The 22,135-nt window shown below is 39.2% G+C and overlaps 1 protein-coding gene across 2 annotated transcripts in view; it reads left to right on the top strand.

Annotated features, from left to right (window-relative positions):
* Positions 1–16,541: 16,541 nt before the first annotated feature.
* Positions 16,542–22,135, top strand: part of ROS1 (ROS proto-oncogene 1, receptor tyrosine kinase) — a 125,425-nt gene continuing 119,831 nt past the window's right edge. For both annotated transcript variants that reach the window (XM_066247903.1, XM_066247904.1), the window contains exon 1: positions 16,542–16,664. In XM_066247903.1, the coding sequence (XP_066104000.1) occupies positions 16,542–16,664 (123 nt within the window). The remainder of the gene's footprint in view (positions 16,665–22,135) is intronic.

Below are 22,135 nucleotides of genomic sequence, written 5' to 3'. Positions count from 1 at the left end.
TCTCTCCAAAATTCATTAAATAAACATTGAAATAGAATAAATAGTTATTATCATTTGATTATTCATATTTATGTTCCTTTTTTTTCTTCCTTCTTATAAAAGAAGTTCCTTTAACATCTCCTGTAATACTGGTTTTGTGATGATAAATTCCTTAAGCTTTTTCTTGTTTTGAAAGTTCTTTATGAGCTCTTTAATTTTAAATAATAACCTTGCTGGGTAGAGTAAACTTGGTTGTAGATCCTTGCTATTCATCACTTTGAATATTTCATGCCAACCTCTTCTGGCCTACAGTTTCTGTGGAGTAAGCAGCTCACAGTCTTATTGGAGCTCCCTTGTAAGTAACTAACTTCTTTTCTGTTGCAGTTTTTAAGATTCTCTCTTTGTCTTTAAACTTCGCCATTTTAATTATGGTATGTCTTTGTGTGGTCTTTTTGGGTTCATCTTCTTTGGGATCTGTGCTCTCTGGACTTGTGTGTCTGTTTCCTTCACCAGATTAGGGATGTTTCTAGTCATTATTTCATCAAATAGGTTTTCAATTTCTTACTTTCTTTTCTGTCTAGTACCTCTATGATATGAATGTTGGTATGCTTGATATTGTCTCCAGATGCCCCCTTAAACTATCCTTACTTCTTTAGATATTTTTTGTTTTACTGTTCTGTTTTTGCCACCTTGTCTTTCAAGTCACTGACTCAATTCTCTGTTTCATCTAATCTACTGTTGATTTCTTCTAGTATATTTTGTATTTCAGTCATTGTATTCTTCTTCTTCTTTTTTTTTTTTTTCCTGAAGCTGGAAATGGGGAGAGACAGTCAGACAGACTCCCGCATGCGCCCGACCAGGATCCACCTGGCACGCCCACCAGGGGCAATGCTCTGCCCACCAGGGGGCGATGCTCTGCCCCTCTGGGGCGTCGCTCTGCCACGACCAGAGCCACTCTAGCACCTGGGGCAGAGGCCAAGGGGCCATCCCCAGCGCCCGGGCCATCTTTGCTCCAATGGAGCCTTGGCTGCGGGAGGGGAAGAGAGAGACAGAGAGGAAGGAGGGGGGATGGAGAAGCAAATGGGCGCTTCTCCTATGTGCCCTGGCCGGGAATCGAACCCGGGTCCCCCACACGCCAGGCCAACGCTCTACCACTGAGCCAACCGGCAAGGGCCCATTGTATTCTTCTGATCAGTTCTTTTTTATGGTTTCTTTGTCTTTTTTATATATACTATCTCTTTATTGAAGTTCTCACTAAGTTGATTTATTCTTCCCCTAAGTTTATTGAGTATCCTTATAGTCATTGTTTTAAATTCTGTATCTGGTTGATTGCTTGTCTCCATTTTGTTTAGTTCTTTTTCTGGAGTTTTGGCCTATTCTCTTCTTTGGGACATGTTTCTTTGTCTCTTAATTTTGGCTGCCTCTCTGTGTTTGTTTCTAGGTGGATCTGCTATGTATCCCAGTCTTGTTAGGGTGGCTTTACATAGTAGGTGTCCGGTGTCCTGTGAGGCTCAGTCGCACAGTCTCCCTAGACCCCTGAGCAATGTGTTTCAGGAGTGTCCCTTGTATAGATTATGTTGTGGCTTGAGTGCTCTTTGCTCGTCAGTTGGTGGAGTTGACCTTCAGGCTGACTGGCAGTGAGGACTAGCTGTGAACCCAGCTGGGGCTGAACCCATGGAGTGAGATTTGCCTTTGTGGGGGTCTGGTGCTTATGGAGACCACCCTTTAGGTATTCAATTTGTGGAGCCAATTGAATGGTGCTTGGTTGTGGTATGAGGCTGGCTGCTAAGTATATTGGTTCTGGGGCCTCTCGGGAAGGGCTCAGATGTAGGCTGAGATCAGCCACTGCCTGTGCTCAGCCTAGGGCCACCTGGACAGAACTACAAAGCAATCCTCAGTTGGTAGCTCTCTGTGCTGGGCCCAGAGGCACATAGGAGATGCTACACCATGATCTGACTCCAGCTGCCACCTGCACTGGGCTTTGGGCCATTCTGCAAAAGGTATAGGGCATGTGGAGGTTAGCTGCTGCCTGCCTGGGGCCTGCAGACCTTAGAGAGTTTTTAAAGAAATCTTGCAGTACAAGCTAAAGCTTCCTGAAAGACACAGCTGCTGAAGGAGCCAAGGGCAGTGTTTGGTGGAGCAGGGTCTCAGGGAGTCACCAGGGTGGATGAGGTGTTTACCTGGTTAATGCAGATTCAGGTTTGGTGCCTGCCTACCCCTGTGGGCTGCATGAGGGGAGAGCTCAAGACAAAGACAATGGAAGCTCACATCTTGAAGCCAAACAACTCCTTTTCTCCCCATATGTCTTTGGTACCTTTTGAGCTGCTGACCCTTTGATGGAGCTCAGGGTGTGGGCCTGTGAGTGAATGAATCTGTGCATGGACCCTTTAAAAGGCCTGGTGGGTTTTCAGCAACCCTCTGTCTCACCAGGATAGAATGGAATTACTGCTGATATCACAGCCAGCTGCTGTGGGGACTATTCTTCCTGGCACCAGATTCCCAGGCAGGGCAATGTGAACAAAAAGGGGCCACATAATAATCCTAACGACTCAGGGGAAAACTGCATGAAGGGCTGTATAAACTCAGGCTGAAAGTAACTGCATGAGATGGTCTGAACATAAACATTCCTAACTAGAAGTGAGTCATAGATGTAGTCACGTCCAAGGCTGGTAGCTTCCTTGACAAAGGTCAATCCTTAAGTGATTCTGTGTATTATCCTCTTGTAATGAAGATAACATACCTTTGGAATGTCCAAGTAATCCCCTCTTTTCAGATCTCTCAGGGTACAACCTCGCACCAGAGCAAAAGACCACAGAACCCCTCATTATTATCTTGTTGTTCAAATACCATCTCTGTGCGCAGTACATGTTAACTATCCTGTATCCACCAGTATAAAAGAAGTACATGTCTCCCCATTGTACTTTTTATCTTATCTCAAATATTTCCTCACTTTGCCTTCTTTCACCTCCTTAATCTACCACTGATAGATTTCATATAACCCTTTCCCTCCAATGTCTTCTTTGATTCCAGCATATAAAATAAGCCAGAAAACTGCTATTCTCTGGAGCATTTTCTCAATATGTTGAGATTTTGCTTCCCAACAGTTGTCATCAGTTTGGCTCAAGTAAACACTTACAAGGATTTCTCTTAGGCTGGATGTTCTTTCGTCGACAGGAGCCTGGCATGGAGCTAGGACCGCTTGCTCCTTGGTGGGCACCGCTACAGCTGAGACATCCTGCTCAATTCTCAACTGCCACACCTGAGGTGGGACAAGCCCATTTTGCACCTTCGCCCCTCCAGCTAGTTTCGACATGGCCCTTATTTATATCCTTAGTTATAGGAGTTCCAGTCAGTCAGTCTCGTAGTGGTTCTCCAGATTGATTTTTCTATAATTTAATTGTAATTTTGATGTAGTCATGACAGAAGGTGAGCACAGTGCTTACCAACTTTATTATCTTAACCGGAACCCCCTGTTGTATGCTTTTTTTTTTGCCACAGTAAAAAAGTAAATAAATTAAACCCAGATACCTTAAAACACATTCCATTAATTATATTTTGATGGAAGGCAAGTTCTCTGTTCTAGAGCTGGGGTAGAGCTCTACAGCTTTCTAACTTGTGGGGTAGGACCTGTGTCACCTTGTCATGCTGCCTCTTGGGGTAGGGATACAGGTTCCAAACAAGTCCCTGTCATCCCTTGTGTGAGGAATCCCAGGGCAGCAGTGTGCTGCAGGAGAATATTAAACCCTGGTTCAGACAACTGTCTGCACGAGGTAAGTTACTGGGCCTTCCAGCCTCAGTTTCCTCATCTGCATTTGTGGGTAATAGCCATTTTTCAGGGTTGTGAGGATTAGATGTCTAGCCCTTGTCAGTAAATCATTCAACAAATGAGAGCTGCTGTGATTGCCACCTTCAGGAAGTTCTAGTTTACTTTCAGGACCTCTCTGATAGCAACCGACTCACAGAAGAATTTCCTGGGGACAAACCTTAATAAGTAACCAACAACAAGCAAGTTATCTGAATGGGCCTTTGAAATCTGTTATAAAGGTGAGCAACCAAACTTAAAGAAAATATCAAAGACTCAGCTCTCAAAAGCATCATTCATATCAGAAGAATGTTTGTATTGCCCACTCTATCGAAAGAAATTATTACATAAACTTCAGGATCTATTGAGAAACTGTCAGTGGGAAGTCCCTGGCCTCTTATAAAAGAGAAAGTAATTAATTTGAAGTAATTAGGAATGGTCACTTACATGTATCAGGCAATATGATTTAAAGTAGTGGTAGTCAACCTGGTCCCTACCGCCCACTAGTGGGCATTCCAGCTTTCATGATGGGTGGTAGTGGAGCAACCAAAGTATAAATAAAAAGGTAGATTTAACTAAGTTAAATTGTTTTATAAATTGTTTTGTAAGTTGTTTTATAAAGATTTATTCTGCCAAACTTAGCAAAAATCTGACATAAAGTACTTGGTAAGTAATTATTATTATATGCTTTAACTTGCTGTAACTCTGCTTTATAAATTTTATAAAGTAAAGTTACTTCCCTACTTGATAAATCAACATTACTGTGGAACTTGTGGGCGGTTAGAAAATTTTACTACTAACAGAGATACAAAAGTGGGTGGTAAGTATAAAAAGGTTGACTACCCCTGATTTAAAGAATGTACTGCTTAAGCCAGACAATACATTAATTTTTTATTTTTTTTTATTTTTTATTTTTTTTATTTTTTCCATTTTTCTGAAGCTGGAAACAGGGAGAGACAGTCAGACAGACTCCCGCATGCGCCCGACCGGGATCCACCCGGCACGCCCACCAAGGGGCGACGCTCTGCCCACCAGGGGGCGATGCTCTGCCCATCCTGGGCGTCGCCATGTTGCGACCAGAGCCACTCTAGCACCTGAGGCAGAGGCCACAGAGCCATCCCCAGCGCCCGGGCCATCTTTGCTCCAATGGAGCCTTGGCTGCGAGAGGGGAAGAGAGAGACAGAGAGGAAAGCGTGGCAGAGGGGTGGAGAAGCAAATGGACGCTTCTCCTGTGTGCCCTGGCCGGGAATCGAACCCGGGTCCTCCGCACGCTAGGCCGACGCTCTACCGCTGAGCCAACCAGCCAGGGCACATTAATTTTTTAAGGAAAGCAACTTTCACAGTCCTTGATATATATTTTATGACTCAAAGATCCTCTGCAGCAAGTGGGTTAAAGTCCTGGTGGGTAGTTGTTTATATTAAAAAAAACACAAAAATAACTTTGTTCAATCTAATTATAATTATACAGTGGTTGTGTTTTGAAGAGTAATAGAAGTGGGCATTTAGATCTCAAAACAAAAGTTCATAGAGCAGGATAAGGCTTTAAACATATGCTTATTATTTCTTAGATTAGATATTCACTGTCTACATGTTTAAATTTCAGCAATGCCATAATAAATGTCTGAGTCAACATGAGCAAATGAAAGATAAACAACTAGGGTCAGGACCAGAGACTCCTGGAAGAAAACATATTCCAGCATGGAGAGCCCTTAGGAATCAGATTGCTTTTTATTCCTTGGACATTGTGAGCTGACATAAAAAAGGAAGAGGCTGTCAATATATATGTCACCAGGTTCATATTTAATTTATGTTTTAATTCTTCCTTTGCTAATTTATCTTTTCCCAGTTGTTGAGTCTATAGTGCCTCCTGATTAACCAAGTGCGAACGCTGACCAGGAGCACCATTAGAAATCATTAACAGACCAGCTGCTTTTCTTGTCGGTTTGAGTATTGTTCTGGGAAAGAGGGTTCCCCTACCCTTGCTTTTAATGATGTGAACAAACAATGAAACAGTTTCCAAATTCTAGTTGGTTGCCGTTTTAAGGAAAAAATAGACATTTTCTTCTGGACTCCTTTTTTATTCTATAAATAAAGAAATGTATATAATTTATGAATATCAAACCTGCAAGCATTGGGTTTATAATAATAGAACCAATGTAGATGATAATTAGTTTTGTGACCATTTCTCAGATATGTAACAGTTAAGAATAGTTTAGAATGAGCTTTAGCATTCAAGGAGAGGTTGTATTAGAATTATGTTTTCTTAGTTTAAGAATTTTAACACTCACGTGTTCAGATTTGGTATAAAAGTAATTTCTTTATAAAAATCAAGTATTGAAGCTAGTGAAGGATTAACTTAAAAATAGAGAAGATTCTAGCCCTGGCGGGTTGGCTCAGCGGTAGAGCGTCGGCCTAGTGTGCGGAGGACCCGGGTTCAATTCCCGGCCAGGGCACACAGGACAAGCGCCCATTTGCTTCTCCACCCCTCCGCCGCGCTTTCCTCTCTGTCTCTCTCTTCCCCTCCCGCAGCCAAGGCTCCATTGGAGCAAAGATGGCCCGGGCGCTGGGGATGGCTCTGTGGCCTCTACCTCAGGCGCTAGAGTGGCTCTGGTCGCAGCATGGCGACGCCCAGGATGGGCAGAGCATCGCCCCCTGGTGGGCAGAGCATCGCCCCTGGTGGGCGTGCCGGGTGGATCCCGGTCGGGTGCATGCGGGAGTCTGTCTGACTGTCTCTCCCTGTTTCTAGCTTCAGAAAAATGGGGGAAAAAAATAGAGAAGACTCTAGGTTATCCTTATAATATCCCTGTCTTTCAGCTGAAATTTGGCATATTAATATCCTTTCTTTAAGTGGAGGGAAAGGGGTCAAGTTATATTCTATGAAAGGTCATGGGCTGGTATAGAATCTGAAAATGTGACCTATTCTGTGGTTTTATTTACTTATTTTATCTACCTATTTATTTATTTTAGTGGAAAGAATGAAGAAAACATTACATTTTGTGCTTTCTGAGGCTTCTAAGATTCTCAAAGAGTCTTAGAATTCTGTTTGAATTCTGTCAGAAGCAATTAAAATAAAAAGCTTTATAGAAGTCTTAAATCTAAATTTGTCTTTCTTGTCTTAAACCTATGAGTAACAGACAAAATAGTTAACCATGTGTAGCTGTTTACCAGTATAAAAAAAGCAGTTGATCTCATAAGTAGTTAATTGGCCTTTTCCATTTCCCCATAAACATCTAAAGTCCAAACAAAAGATTAGATTTCATCAATATAGCTTTTATTTCTATTCTCTCTTGGTTTATGGGTGTCACACTGCCACCCTGTGGACATGAGGCTTCTCATTTCTTAGAGAAGTCTTGTAATTACTGGTATTAACTCGCACTCCATCTAAAAACTATAGTATGTAGGGCCATCACTTGTAACAAATGTTAACACAGGTTGGTACTAGAGGTTTCAGGGAGAACTCTTTGTGAAATACATGATTGTCTAACCACTATGCTGTACACTTGAAACTTGTATAAAATAATATTGAATATAAACTATAATTTAAAAATAATAAAATGTATCACTTGGGTGGGGGATTTTGATAATGGCAGAGGTTCTGCACATGTGGGAACAAGGGATATATAGCAAATCTCTGTACCTTCTTATTCTTTCTGAGAGCCTTGAGTTCCTACAAAATAATAATAATGATGAATATGATAAAAAATATTACACACGCCCTGGCCGGTTGGCTCAGCGGTAGAGTGTCGGCCTGGCGTGCGGGGGACCCGGGTTCGATTCCCGGCCAGGGCACACAGGAGAAGCGCCCATTTGCTTTTCCACCCCCCCCCTCCTTCCTCTCTGTCTCTCTCTTCCCCTCCCGCAGCCAAGGCTCCACTGGAGCAAAGATGGCCCGGGCGCTGGGGATGGCTCCTTGGCCTCTGCCCCAGGCGCTAGAGTGGCTCTGGTTCGCGGCAGAGCGACGCCCCCCGAGAGGCAGAGTATCGCCCCCTGGTGGGCAGAGCGTCGCCCCTGGTGGGCGTGCCGGGTGGATCCCGGTCGGGCGCATGCGGGAGTCTATCTGACTGTCTCTCCCCGTTTCCAGCTTCAGAAAAACACACACAAAAAAAATATATATATATTACACACAACACAAAGCAGGGCAAATAAAGTGTGTGTGTGTGTGTGTGTGTGTGTGTATAGATAGATAGATAAATAGATATGCTTTAAAATTAGTATATGTGGGCCCTCACTGTTTGGCTCAGCAGTAGAGTATTGGCCCCAGTGTGTGGAAGTCCTAGGTTCGATTCCCAGTAAGAGCACACAGGAGACGTGACCATCTGCTCCCCCCCATCCTCCCTCCCTCCCTCTCTCTCTCTCTCTCTCTCTCTCTCTCTCTCTTTCCCTCCCATAGCCATGGCTCAAATGGTTTGAGCAAGTTGGCCCCAGGTGCTAAGGATGGCTCCTTGGCCTTGCCTCAGGCACTATAATAGCTTGGTTGCCGAGCAACAGAGCAGCATCCCAGATGGGTAAAGCATTACCTGGTAGGGGGCTTGCCAGGTGGATCCAGTTGAGGCACATGCAGGAGTCTGTCTTTCTGCCTCCCACCCTCCCACTCAATAAAAAAAGAAAGAAAAAGAAAACATTAGTATATGTGAAATTTTCAGGCATTGTCCACCTTGTAGGAATTAAAGGAATAATTGTTTCCTACTAAAATGAAAGTATGTAAAATGATAGTTACTGCATAAGCCAACTTAAAATATATATATAACTGTACCTTCAGGAGAAGTCACAAAACTCATCCCAGGAAGTGGGCTTTTCTAGAATTGCCTTCTGAGCTAAATCTCAATCTAGGGTGACCAATTGTTCTCGTTTGCCTGAAATTAAAAGTTTTTCCAGAACAAAAGACTTTCAGTGCTAAAATTTGGGAGTTTTGGGAAAGCAGGATGAGTTAATTACCCTAATTATAACACATTCTACTATTCTGCCATAGGATTTTAACATTCTTAGTTATAAGTAATCTGTCGCAGACTTATGAGAGATCATAGTAATCTCTTTAGGGTAAAAGAAGATTCTAATGAATCAAAAGTAAATAGAGCCAATGCCATTAGCAGCATTATTCATAGTATCTCTAAAGTGGAAGCAATCCAGAAGTCTGTCAACTGTAGAGTGGATAAATAAACTGTGATGTATTCATATGATAAAGTATTATTACTCAGCAATCAAAAGGAATGAAGAACTGATACATGCTACAACATAGATAAACCTTAAAGACATCATATTAAATGAAAGAAAGCAGGCACAAAGGCGACATATATGATTCTATTTGTATGAAATGTCCAAGATAGAGAAATCTGTAGATTAGTGGTTGCCAGGGGTTGGAGGGAGGGGACTGGGCAGTGACTGCTAATGGGTAGGAATTTCTTTTTTGGATAATGAAAACATTTTCAGATTAGATAGTGCCGATGATTGCACAACTCTGTAAATATACTAAAAGCCACTGAATAGCACACTTTAAATGGGTGGATTGCTTGGTATGTGAATCATATTTTAATAAAGCTGTTTTTATAAGTAAATAAATAGATCCTTGGGCTACTATAAACTTTAAGTTGATAGTACTAAATAAAATGCATACATTTCCTTTTTACAAAGAGTAGGACCATTCTAATTATATATTTCAGTTGAAAAAGATGAAAAGAATGCTGATGACCCACTGCAAATATTGCCTGGCTAATGGTAGTTTAATGTCAAAGTTAAGGTTAAAGTTAAGATTATAGATTTTAGGGTCAGATATATATAGATTTCAGTCCCAGTTCTGGTACCTCCTACCTGTATGAACCCAAGAAATTGTTTTAACCTTCTCAGGCCAGTTTTCTCAACTGTAAAATGGACATGCTAATAATTATTGTATTGAATAATAAGAAAATGGAGCAAGATATCACACAGAAACCATTTCTCGGTATGTGGTATACACAGACGCTACTCATTAAGAGTGTATGAAGAGGACCTGCCTCGTGTTTGTTTCACAACAGCTATGATTCTCTGTGATCCAACACTCGCGGTAGAAGAAAACCAACAGAACCATTATGAATTGTACATACATTTCAAAACAGGGAAGTTAAACTATAACATATGAATGCAAAAACTCAAATAGCATATCTCCAAAACTCCAACTGCAGACTCTTTTCCTTAATGATTATATTTTAAACAGAAGCCCTGATTGAGGCCCCAAAGCCGTGTACCTCCCTCTCACCGGGCTTGCGTAATGACGCCGTGGCTCCGCACTGCGCCCCACTCCCTAGGCTGTTATTAATGTCCTGGTGCCTGTGGTTTAAACATACCTGTTTCTCCAAGTTCAGTCTTTGAAATAGAAAAGTAGATATGATAATATTTTCAATTATATTGTAACTATATTTTACTAACATGAAATTATATTTTATATTTGTTATATTATTACATTATAAGTAACACAATACTAATTATATTTTGATATTTAGTTAAAATATTTTAAATATTTAGGACACAGTAATGTTAATATTTGAACAAATATTAATTATTTTAAATATAACATTATATTATTCTAAACCCCTATTTTTAGAGGGGTTTTGGAACCGTTATGCATTTTAAAATTACGTTGGATATGATTGGATCCTTTGTCTGACATATATGTTGCCACATTTGCAAATGCAGTGATGCAGATGAGGAAACGCAGACCCTTGCTAAATCTAAAGTCATGGTCTCCTAGTCCTTCATCTTCTCTCAGTTAAAGCAGTATATCTACGATCATCATAGCAATAGGACCTTCTAAAAGAAACACTTTGTTCTCACTCGTGATCTTTACTTGTAAGTGGTTCAAGTGCTCTTGTTGAAAGTATGTGAGAGATTGAGAAAACTTTTATTAAATATAAATAGCTAAAGAAAACAATCTGCAAATGTTTTTAAGTTGTGACCAGATAACCTTGTTATGTTAGCAAAGACTAGTTCACGGTTGCAATTAAAATCACAATATTATATCTTGTTTAATAAAAAAAATTATATAAAGTTTATGTAATGGTATGATATCTAAAATAGCAACCTGCAAGACTTAACCTTCTATTCCTGCAAACCTGTCCTTTTTTCTCTTTAGAATTGATTGCCATATAATGACTTAATAATGCTTTGTTTCTTTATATCTGATTTGTCTTCCCTTGGCCCTACCCACACAAAGACAATATTTTTAACTGTTTGGCTTACTATGGTTTTCACAGTGCCTTGCCTGATTTTTGGCAAATAGTAGGCACTCAATAACTATTGGGTATTCATTCAACAAATCATTATGACTAATTTAAACCTTAACTGGAACAACCTGAATATATAAAGTGACGAAACTCTTAAACGTGTGAAGAAATTGATTAAGAAGTTACCATGTGGCAGGTACTGAAACTTTTAGGCTGGCTGTTATCATCTCCATTTATGCATGAGGAAATTGAGGCCAACAGAATTTAGGTAATTCCCGATGTCACTTAGCTCATAGGTGGAGCCAGGATTGGACATAGGCTAATAGGGGAATCCATGTTCTACTCACCGTGCTGTTTCCAGTAAACAGAAAAGGTGAGGGCTCTGGCATTAGAGACCTATAGTGGAAAACAAGAGAAATAAAGTTCTTTGAAACTCAATACCGTATCTTCAACCTAATAAACTCTCCATATATATTAAGGGTCAAGAACCATTTCCTGATTTACCAAGAAGCTCACTTTACCACTGCAATAATTTTTGAAGCAAAGAAACCTGAAAGAATCCCACTCTTCTCTTACCTAGGTGAATGTGATGTACTCTTGGGAGAACATTTTTAAGTCTGAAGTCTATATTCAAAATTAACTGGTGTCGTGCTCATACTAATTAATAAACATACCCTCACTTATAAATGGTAAACATTCATAAGACTTCCTTTTTAAAGAATTTGATTTCTCAGTATCTGTAAAAAGGCTAAAGTGAAGTTTCCCCATGTCACTCACAGCTTAATCATTACAATTATGATTACACATTTCTTAAAGTGTGTGACCTCACTAAAAGACAGAAGTCCTGGGGCTTGGTTCTCTCAGGTCAAGGTCTCTGCCTCCCTCAGCTGCCCGCCTCCCGCTGAGGTTGCCTACCTGAACGAGTACCATTCGTGCTTCCCCTGCCCCTCTGCCCACCATCTGTTCTTAGGCTGTGGCTTTCTTTTTTATATCCATATATTTCATAGCTGGAGTAAGAGTTTGAAACAGCAGTGATCTGGCCCCAGAAGTGACGGTGGTGGTGTGTGTGGGCTCATTGGCGGAGCTCCGCAGTATGGGACTTGGGCCTCAGTGTCCTGTGGGCTGGAGAAACTGCATTAACAACAAAGGCTGGGGCGCTCTTAAGGGGGGAGAACAGAGAAAACTGTTGTAGACTCTAGTGCCTCCATATTTGAGGGCTAGGAGGAGGGGGAAAGGTTCAGGAACTGGGCTTTTTTTCTTTTTTCTTTTTGAAGACCTCTTAACTTTATTACTAAAGCACTTTCACTTCAGGGCTAGCTTTAGGTAAAATGCTTAAGTGGTCAACCAATATCTGGTCTCAATGTTTGGAAATATCTTCCTTAAAGACAGTGTCATTTAGTCTACAATTACATTTTAAAAGGCTCCAAAATGGGAATATTTGGGAGATTTAGCCAATAAAAAGCAATGCTTTTGTTGGGAACAGAAGTAAAGAAGGTTCTGGAAGCTGGAAGGAGTGGTGGTAGGTCCCCTATAACTATGGGCAAACCAGAGGGGTGTCAGCAGGTGGGAGGTAAGTATTCACCTTGGGGACTAGTGGATCTGACTGGAGAAAGGTCAGCCACTGGCCTGGGGCATGGGAACCAGGTGTCAAAGAGCATATTATGAGTGAAGATACAGACTTGGAGATGTCTAGCAGAAGTGTGCCGAACCCCATACTCTGGCAGAAACTCCATAAACGGAAGTGAGTCACTAGGTTAAAGTGAGCAACCCTGCAGAGCTAACTCAGTGCAGTCTTCATGTGTGGAATGAAAGCATCTTAAGTTTGTTTTTTTCTGATAAACACCCAGAAGTGAAATTACTGGATCATATTAGAGTTCTATTTTTAAGTTTTTGAGAACTTCCATATTGTTTTCCATAGAGGCTGCACTAATTTACATTCCCACCAACAGGGCATAAGGTCTTGTTGGTAATAACCATTCTAATGAGTGTGAGGTAATATTGTGGTTTTGATTTGCATTTCCCCAATGATTAGTGATGTTAAGCACATTTTCATGTACTGTTCACCATTTATAAATCATCTTTAGAAAAATATCTGTTTAGTCCCTGTGCTTATATTTTAATCAGGTTTTTTGCTATTGAGTATCATAAGTTCTTTATGAATTATGGATATTAACTATTACATATATTGTTTGTGAATATTTTCTCCCATTCCATCTCCTTTTCATTTTGTTGATGGTTTCCTTTGCCGTGTAGATGGTTTTTAGTTTGATGTCATTCAACTGTTTACTTTAGCTCTGTTGCCTTTACTTTAAGCATCAAATCTTTTTACGTATGATTCATCTCATTTCTAGTTTTTTCATTTCTTTGCTGCATTTTTATCTTTGTTGGCAAATTCCCTTTTCAATGATCCATCTTTCTTTCTTTTTTAAGATTTTATTTATTCATTTTAGAAGGAAGAGAGAGAGAGAAAGAGAAAGAGAGAAGTGAGGAGAAGCAGGAAACATCAATTCCCATATGTACTTTGACCAAGCAAGCCCAGGGTTTTTAACTGGTGACCTCAGTGTTTCAGATCGATGCTTTATCCACTGCACCACCACAGGTCAGACTATTTTTCTAAACTTCGTTTTGTGAAATATCACGTGGATTTACCACTGGGAGACAAGGAGACAACACAACTACACACTTTGCTGTCTAAGAACTGAGCAACATGTGTACTGAGTGACCGCACTTGAAAGGCTTAGAAAGAAGTGACATGATTGGTTTCTGATCTTGAAGTGCATGTGTTATTTATATCTGATTTGTGGACTGCAGAGATAGCAGAAGATTATACTTAATGAGATAACTCACAGTTAATATATCATGGTAACTAAAACTTGAACTGTGTTGTGCAGGGACTGGTATTATTTAACTGAACTGTGTAACTGAAATCTCTGCATTTCAGAACCATGCAAATGATGACTGCCTATACGAAGGAAGATTGTATGTTCCAAAGGTGGTGAAACAATCTACATCTGCCCCATCTTATATTTTTTTCTAGAATCTTCCCGTTTTTACACCAAGAAGGGGGGGGTCTAATTGCTCTCTCCTTAAATTTGGGCAGTTTTGTGATTCTCTGGTCACCAATAAAATGCAGCAACAGTAATTGTGATTGCTATTGCTGAATCATAAAAGACAATACAGCTTAATTGGAATGTACTCACCAGAGCCCCAGCCACCATAGAAGCAGTCCAGTTGTCCGGAGAACTTCATGCTTTGGAGAAGTTCAAACAAGCCCACCTGGAGAAATTACCTGGAGAACATATGGGAATTAATTGATCCAGTATTATTAGACTTTTATGTTGTTTCTAATCTTTTGCTAACATAAGCAATTCTACAACAAATGTCTTTGAACAGACTCCATTCCTCACGAGTACAAATCTCTGTGCTAGTTAAATTCCAAAAACCAGGATAAGCGCATAATCTTTAATTTAGAAAGAACTTGTATTTCACATACCACCAATAAAATCAAATGAAATAAAAAAAATGTACTTAGGTTTTCAAGAAAATACTTAGTGATCCTTTTTTTTTTTACAACATGTTTTATTTATTAATGGTACAAAAAACTTTTTACTCTCACTGAAAAAAATGTAGTAAAAGTATTCTTTCTAAGACACTTATAATAAGCGTCTTGACAGGCAAGCCTGAGGTTTCAAACCAGTAACCTCAGCTTTCTACGTCGACACGTTATCCACTGTGCCACCGTTGGTCAGGCTGGTCAGTTTTCTTAGTGAAGTAAAAGTTACAAATATTATTTGTGCTAATAAAGGAAAAGGCACTGGTAATACAGTGAAGAAGATCAATTTTATTGGGATTCAAAAATTTCTTAGGCAAAATAGATTACTTTCTGATTTAAAAATATATTTTGTAGAAAAAGGACCATGTTCTTCTAAGAAATTGAATGGTTGTATAGTCTTTAATTTACATTCTTTATGGTGCAGAAAATAAAGAGCAAGTGGACAGTGGAGACATTTTTTCAAGAGAACCAGTTTTAAGGGTTAATTCTCGAGTCTGTACCATTCATCTTTACGTTGCCTATCAGTTTTGTCAATATTTACTGAGATGTTCAGCTCAAAACAAAGCCTTACACGTGTGCTGCTTACAATGAGGACCTCATGCCATCAAGAAAAGGTTAAGGCCCTGGCCGGTTGGCTCAGTGGTAGAGCGTCGGCCTGGCGTGCAGAGGTCCTGGGTTCGATTCCCGGCCAGGGCACACAGGAGAAGCGCCCATCTGCTTCTCCACCCCTCCCCCTCTCCTTCCTCTCTGTCTCTCTCTTCCCCTCCCACAGCCGAGGCTCCATTGGAGCAAAGATGGCCCGGGCGCTGGGAATGGATCCTTGGCCTCTGCCTCAGGTGCTAGAGTGGCTCTGGTCGCAACAGAGCGACGCCCCGGAGGGGCAGAGCATCGCTCCCTGGTGGGCAGAGAGCATCGCTCCCTGGTGAGCAGAGAGCATCGCCCCCTGGTGGGCGAGCCGGGTGGATCCCGGTCGGGCGCTTGCAGGAGTCTGTCTGACTGTCTCTCCCCGTTTCCAGGTTCAGGAAAAAAAAAAAAAAAAAGAAAAGGTTAAGTACATTAGTATAATTTATTTAAAAGTACAAGGAAGTTTATTTGATACTTTAGATTGTCATGAGAAAGAACACCAATGTAGATATCTGGCTTTAAAGAGTTAACCCTCAGCCATCTAAAAGATAGTTAGCCAGAATGACTCCTGTACCTTGCAGATTTCAAATTCTTTGTTTAAACTTCAGCTTAACTTTATCTTGATGCTAATCTAATTGAAATTTGTACAATTCTTTTTTTCTCAAGACAGCTACACTCGTACATACCTTAGGTCTCTGTGGTGGCTACTTAAAGCTCTCTGTCTCACTAGACCTGATAAGGCAGTATTTTAGTTAATATGTAGTGAAGTTCTGAAATTACTCTCAAGAACTTCTTGGTCTTTACTTCATCCTCAGAGCATTTGTCTATTAATTTCATCTTTGTTTACTTTTTAATTTTAAAATATGCTCTTGGTTTCAAAGCATTCTGCTTGTCCTCCCTGCTGCATCATTGAATTGAGGCGCTTCTGTTTTTCTAATAATTATTATAATAACGCTACTGTTTGCTAAAGTAGAGATGGTATATACCCAATTTTATGCATAACTGAACCAACCTCAAGAAAGCGAAGTGGTGGATGGACCCACTGACGCATCCGGGTTTTGGGCTGTGCACCTGGCACAAGCTTGCTGACTGTAATTTGCGTTTTCCACCTTGTTTGCTTTCCATGTGGAGCGCTTTTCTAAGATCTAAGCTTTAGTCAGGGGGTGATTTTCTTTATGGTAGTATAACAAAACGAAGTTATGAAATAGCTGTTATGTGCATATTTCAAGCTATCTAGGATTCAAAGGTCGAAGCTAAAAAGTCTAAATCTATCATTTAAAAAAAATCCATCAGCTACTTTTTCAAGCTGAAGCGATGAAACCCAAAAAATTCATATAGCAAAATGGAGAAAATCAGTACAGTCGTCTAAAAATCTGCCATTGATGAAGTGATGAAGAATATTTACTGGCTTATCCTGAAACTTATCGATTTGGGGACTCTTGGCTGCATATGGATTTCTGTGGTTCAGTGTACAGTTTTAAACAGCTGCCTAAAGTCATGTGTAACCAACCTGGTAAGTTTGATTAGTCTAATATTTGATTTGAGGGAACTAAAACATACAGAATTGAGCTTGTTATAAAGGATTGAATTGTTTTTACTTAGTAAGAAGTTTTCTCCTGAGAAAGACTCTTTTTTTTATAAGTAAATTCGGACCATTTATATTTACAGAACATAGGGCAGAGCTATTTTATTCTTTATCACTTCATAGATTTTGGGAGGGCTGGGATTTGAGTAAAGGAGGCTTAAATGGAATCAATTTTGCATGCTTTAAAAAATAGACTTTAAAACTTATTGATTACAAAATCATTTATATTTGTCTTGAAGCATGAAATAAGTTTGGACACAGGGCAATATCTTCTAGTTGTGAACATCAATACCATTAATAGGCAAGTGTGATGCCATATAGAACAACATTTTCTTTTAAAAGCAAGAATTGTCTGTATATTCCTTTATTGCTATTGTGCATTTATAATTTTTTTCAGTAATAAGTTTTTCTTTCATTTAAATTTATGTTTTTCTCATTTCTGGGTGTTATCTCTTTTATATGTATTATTCCATGTTTTTTAGGTTATTGTGATTGAGTTGTACTTAAAATAGTCACTGATTCAACTTTAAAATCCATATACATCCTAACTAAGGAAAAATACACACATCTAAAGACAAAGGAAATAGCATGATACCTTACATGGGACACTACTTAGAGTCATACTTTGAAAAATAATGAAAATACCAAATAAAATACAGGACTCATTATTATCCTAAAGTATTGGAGATAGAAGTCAAGGATAAATTAGAAAAACAATTTGTGTTATTCTCTCTTTGTTTCAATTTAAACAATAGTGGATATTATTATGGATAATAGCACTTTTAAAAAGAAGTGTGGTATTTTATATAAATCTTTGCTGAAGACTTCATTGACATTAATGTAGAATTGTATGTTTTAGGTTTTCACATACAATTCTAGTAGGTTGTAGTTCAAACTTAAAAATGGAAGAATAAGACAAATATTTTTATATTAAATTTTTTATTTTCTCTTCATATAATAAGAATTTATATTTGTTGTAAAATATTTATAAGACAGAGGAGAAATAAAGAAGAACAAGGAGGAAAACAAACCCCTACAAACTCACCACTGTTAACTTTTGATTGTACTCTCTTTCAGTGTTTTCTCCTTAAATATGTATAGTTTTGCACACAGTTGTGCACCCAGGTTTTTCCTTTACCATTATTAGTTTTCTCCTATGCACGGAAATTTTTATGAAAACAAGATCTTTAGTGTATTTAGAATATTCTGTCATATGAATGTAGCACCATAATTTGTTAATGTTGTTGCTACTTTCAAAACTGATGTTGGTTGTTTTCATTATTGTAGTTTCTATTTTATTAATTTGATCTGATTTTTAGTTAAGTTTAGTTTTAGCTGATCTTTTTGTGTGGGTTCTTTAATTTCAGGGTTTGGCAGTAGGCGTTGGCAGTTTGTTCCTTTGTTGAGTTGCCTTCCGTTCTCCACCTACAGAGAATGGCACAGCTGATGTGGTGGCAACTGCAAGAGACCCAGTCTACCAGTCTGCCTGGTGACTGTAATAAAGTTTCTCCATCGGGCCTCCCACTCATGGGCTGGAGGGACAAAAGCTAGGTGAATCAACAATGAATGCCGCCGAAGGTTAGGGGAAAGGATATATAAAATGCTCAAGTTGATTATACTGTTTGAATTGTTTTTCTGCGTCACCCTTTCTAGCCTGGACATGTGCTGAGAAAATTATCTTTGATTTCACTGGGTGGTTCTTGATATTGAGGCATCTTTGTTTTTTAAAAAGAAACAAAAGAGTATTGTACAAAGGAATGTTAGAATTATTGTCCAAAAACACACAAATCACAGTTGTATGCTTGAGCATGAATATTTTACATTAACTGACTTAATATTTTTGAGTTATATATGCCATGTGCTGCAGAGAACAAAGCACGATATTCTTCAGAACACTAGTATTGTTAGATCCTTTATGAAAAAGAAACAAAAGAGACTCACAGTCAAATAATTTATGGAAATGTGTTTTTTTTTTTTTTTGCTATACTCTCTTTTTTGTATGTCTACAGGGCATAATAGCGTATGAGTAGCTTTGTTGAAACACAATTTTCTCATCTTCATTGGCAACAAACCCTGCCTTTTAAAAAAAATTTTAGTAAAGCCCTGGCCAGTTGGCTCAGTGGTAGAGCATCGGCCTGGCGTGCAGGAGTCCTGGGTTCGAGTCCCGGCCAGGGCACACAGGAGAAGCGCCCATCTGCTTCTCCACTCCTCCCCCTCTCCTTCCTCTCTGTCTCTCTCTTCCCCTCCCGCAGCCAAGGCTCCACTGGAGCAAAGTTTGCCCGGGCGTTGAGGATGGCTCTGTGGCTTCTGCCTCAGGCGCTAGAATGGCTCTGATTGCGGCAGAGTGATGCCCCAAGATGGGCAGAGCATCGCCCCCTGGTGGGCATGCCGGGTGGATCCCGGTCCGGCGCATGCAGGAATCTGTTTGACTGCCTCCCCGTTTCTAGCTTCGGAAAAATAAAAAAATAAAAATTTTTTTTTAGTAAAAAATCCCAACAACTGTGGAACTAGTGTTGAGAAGTGCTGTTAGAAGTATCAATTCAATTCAATAAAAGACTGCTAGAATCAATAGAGTTCAGAAGATTGTCTTTTTTAAAAAGTACAGACATTAATACTTTATATATATATAATATGTGACTTTATAACAAGACAATGGAACAAAACCATAATCTAAAAAGTCCATAAACTATTTAGTAGTTAGGACAGTTTGCATTGGTGTAGGAATAGACAGGCCAGTAAAACAGAATACAGTTTAGAATAAGACTGTGTACATGAGGGAGTATGGAGTATGACAAACATGACAATTCAAACCAAAGTGGGGTTATCAATTTGGAATGAAGAATAACTCCCTCTTTCTGTGGTTGAATGAATAAAAAAACTGTAGCACATTCATACAATATAATGTTATTCAGAGCTAACAAGAAATGAAGTATCATGCCATAAAAAGACATGAAGAAATTTAAATGCATATCACTAAGCGAAAGAAGCAAATCTGAAAAGGCTATATACACACTGTATGATTTCAACTTTGTGACATTCTAGAGAAGACAAAACTATGGAGACAATGAAAAGATCAGTGGTTGATAGCTGGGGTGGGCTGGGGGGAGATGCCTTAGCAGACAGAGCACAGAGGATTGTTAGGACATGAAAATACTCTGTATGACGTTGTAATGATGGATGTTTGTCGAAACCCATAGAGTGTACAACACCAAGGGTGAACCCTAACATAAACTACAGACTTTGGACAGTTATGGTTTGTTAATATCGGTTCATCTTTAATAAAATATGTACTATTCCGGTGAGTGATAGTGATATGAGGGAGACTGTGTGTGTGAGCACAGGGGCTATCTCTGGGAAATCGCTATGCCTTGGTTTCAGTTCTGTTATAAACCTAAAACTGCTCTAAAAATGTCTTTAAAAAGTTAGTTTAGCCTGACCTGTGGTGGCACAGTGGATAAAGCATCGACCTGGAAATGCTGAGGTCGCCAGTTCAAAACCCTGGGCTTGCCTGGTCAAGGCACATATGGGAGTTGATGCTTCCAGCTCCTCTAGCCCTTCTCTCTCTCTCTCTGTCTCTCCTCTCTCTCTCTCTGTCTCTCCCCTCTCTCTCTCTGTCTCTCCCTCTCCTCTCTAAAAAAAAAAAAAAAAAAAAAAAGTTAGTTTAGTTGGTTAGAGTATTGTCCTAAAGTGCAGAGGTTTCTGGTCAGGACACATACAGAAATAGCTCAATGTCTGTCCCATCCGCCCCTTTTTTCTCTCTCTCCCTTTCTTCATCTCCGTCTAAAATAAATAAAATAAACTCACACAAAAAACGAATTAAGAAACCCAACTTCTTATGTCACTATCAGATTCAAATAAATGCCAGGAGGCCTTAATAAAAAGATATGACTTAAATCCAGACAAGTAACAAAAACAAAATAAGACTTTTCCTCATAAAGATATTAAAATTAGTAGCAAATATTTCTGTGATCTTGGGAGTGAGAATGCCTTGAGAAGCTTAATTCAAAAATTAAGAATCCCCAAAATAAAGTATTAATAAATTTGAGTACTTAAAAAATAACCATATGACAGTAAACAGAAATTAGTAAAACAAAGTAAAAAAAAAAAAAGGAAAGTTTGGATAAACCAGTACTTTCATATACTGTTTGTTATGGTGTAAATTAATAGATTTCTAGAAAACATGAGTTGATAAAATATCAAAATTAAAAGGAAACATATACCTTTAACTCTGAACATGAAGAAATTTATCTGAAGAGATTATTGCATAACTGACCAAAGACATGTCTACAAAAGGCCGTTTATAGCAAGTTTACACATAATATGTATTAATAATAAATTTTTAAGTACCTGGCATTGTACTATAATAATTAATGCATTATTTAATCAAGTCCTCACAGGTCTTTATGAATGAAATATTATTTTACTTGTGTCTCAGGTGAGCATATTAAGTTTAGACACCACAGGTTAACTTTCAAAATATCCCATTGGGCACCGTGGGATTAAAATGCAGATCATTCTACTCTGTTGCATTTATTAGGGTAGGAAGTAAATGCAATTAGTTCCGACTGAGGTGGGCAGGATATAAAATCTTGTGCCAAGAAGTAGGTGTTGCGATAAGAGAACTTGAGATTCAGGACTGGGATCATATGTTTTAAGCAGATGATTGGAGCAGGTGGGCCTAAGGTAAAGTGGGCAGCTCCTAACTCCCAAGGGAAGAATGTAAATTTGGTACAGATTACAGGAGACATGCATGCTTTGGTGAAGGGCACAGGTTCTGGAGCCAATTCCTCTCATCCCTCTTCAAATTCGAACTCTTGGGCAATTTACTAAGCCTATCTGTTTCTCAGTTGTATAATGGAGTCAGTAATAGTAGCTATCTATCTACTAGGGTTGTGGAGTGCTAAATGAGATAGAGTGTAAAACTCCTTGAGGAGTGCCTGGAACATAGGAATAGCTGACAAATTCTCAGCTATGATGATGATGAAGAGGAGGAGGATGGAGATCAAGTGGAGATAGGGAAGAAACAAAATCGGCTTCCTCAGAACCCATACACCTGACTTACAAGGCTATCTTTGCCCAAGACACCTGATGGGCATTCCAGTCAACCTGTTATATTTCATCTTGAGAGCAGCCAACAGAAGGACTCAGTACTATTAGAATATGATTATTTTTTTTGGCAAGAAATTTCTCTGTTGTCCTATTGTTTAAAAAGGAACACAAAAGCTACCCAGGGGCCATGCTTTTGTTTTATGAGATAACACAGAGTTTTGAAGAAATAGGAAAAATTTCAATCACAAATTCACTCTCTTATACTCAATTATATACGATTGTGTTTCAGTCATGTAGAGAAGAATCAAAAGCTTCATATTGACCAAAATCATGAGAACAAAGTACTATTA

The sequence above is a fragment of the Saccopteryx bilineata genome, chromosome 12, assembly GCF_036850765.1.
Source record: "Saccopteryx bilineata isolate mSacBil1 chromosome 12, mSacBil1_pri_phased_curated, whole genome shotgun sequence".
Taxonomy (NCBI): Eukaryota; Metazoa; Chordata; class Mammalia; order Chiroptera; family Emballonuridae; genus Saccopteryx; species Saccopteryx bilineata.
Note: the sequence above shows the minus strand (reverse complement) of the source record. Positions and strands in the feature narration are given on the sequence as shown.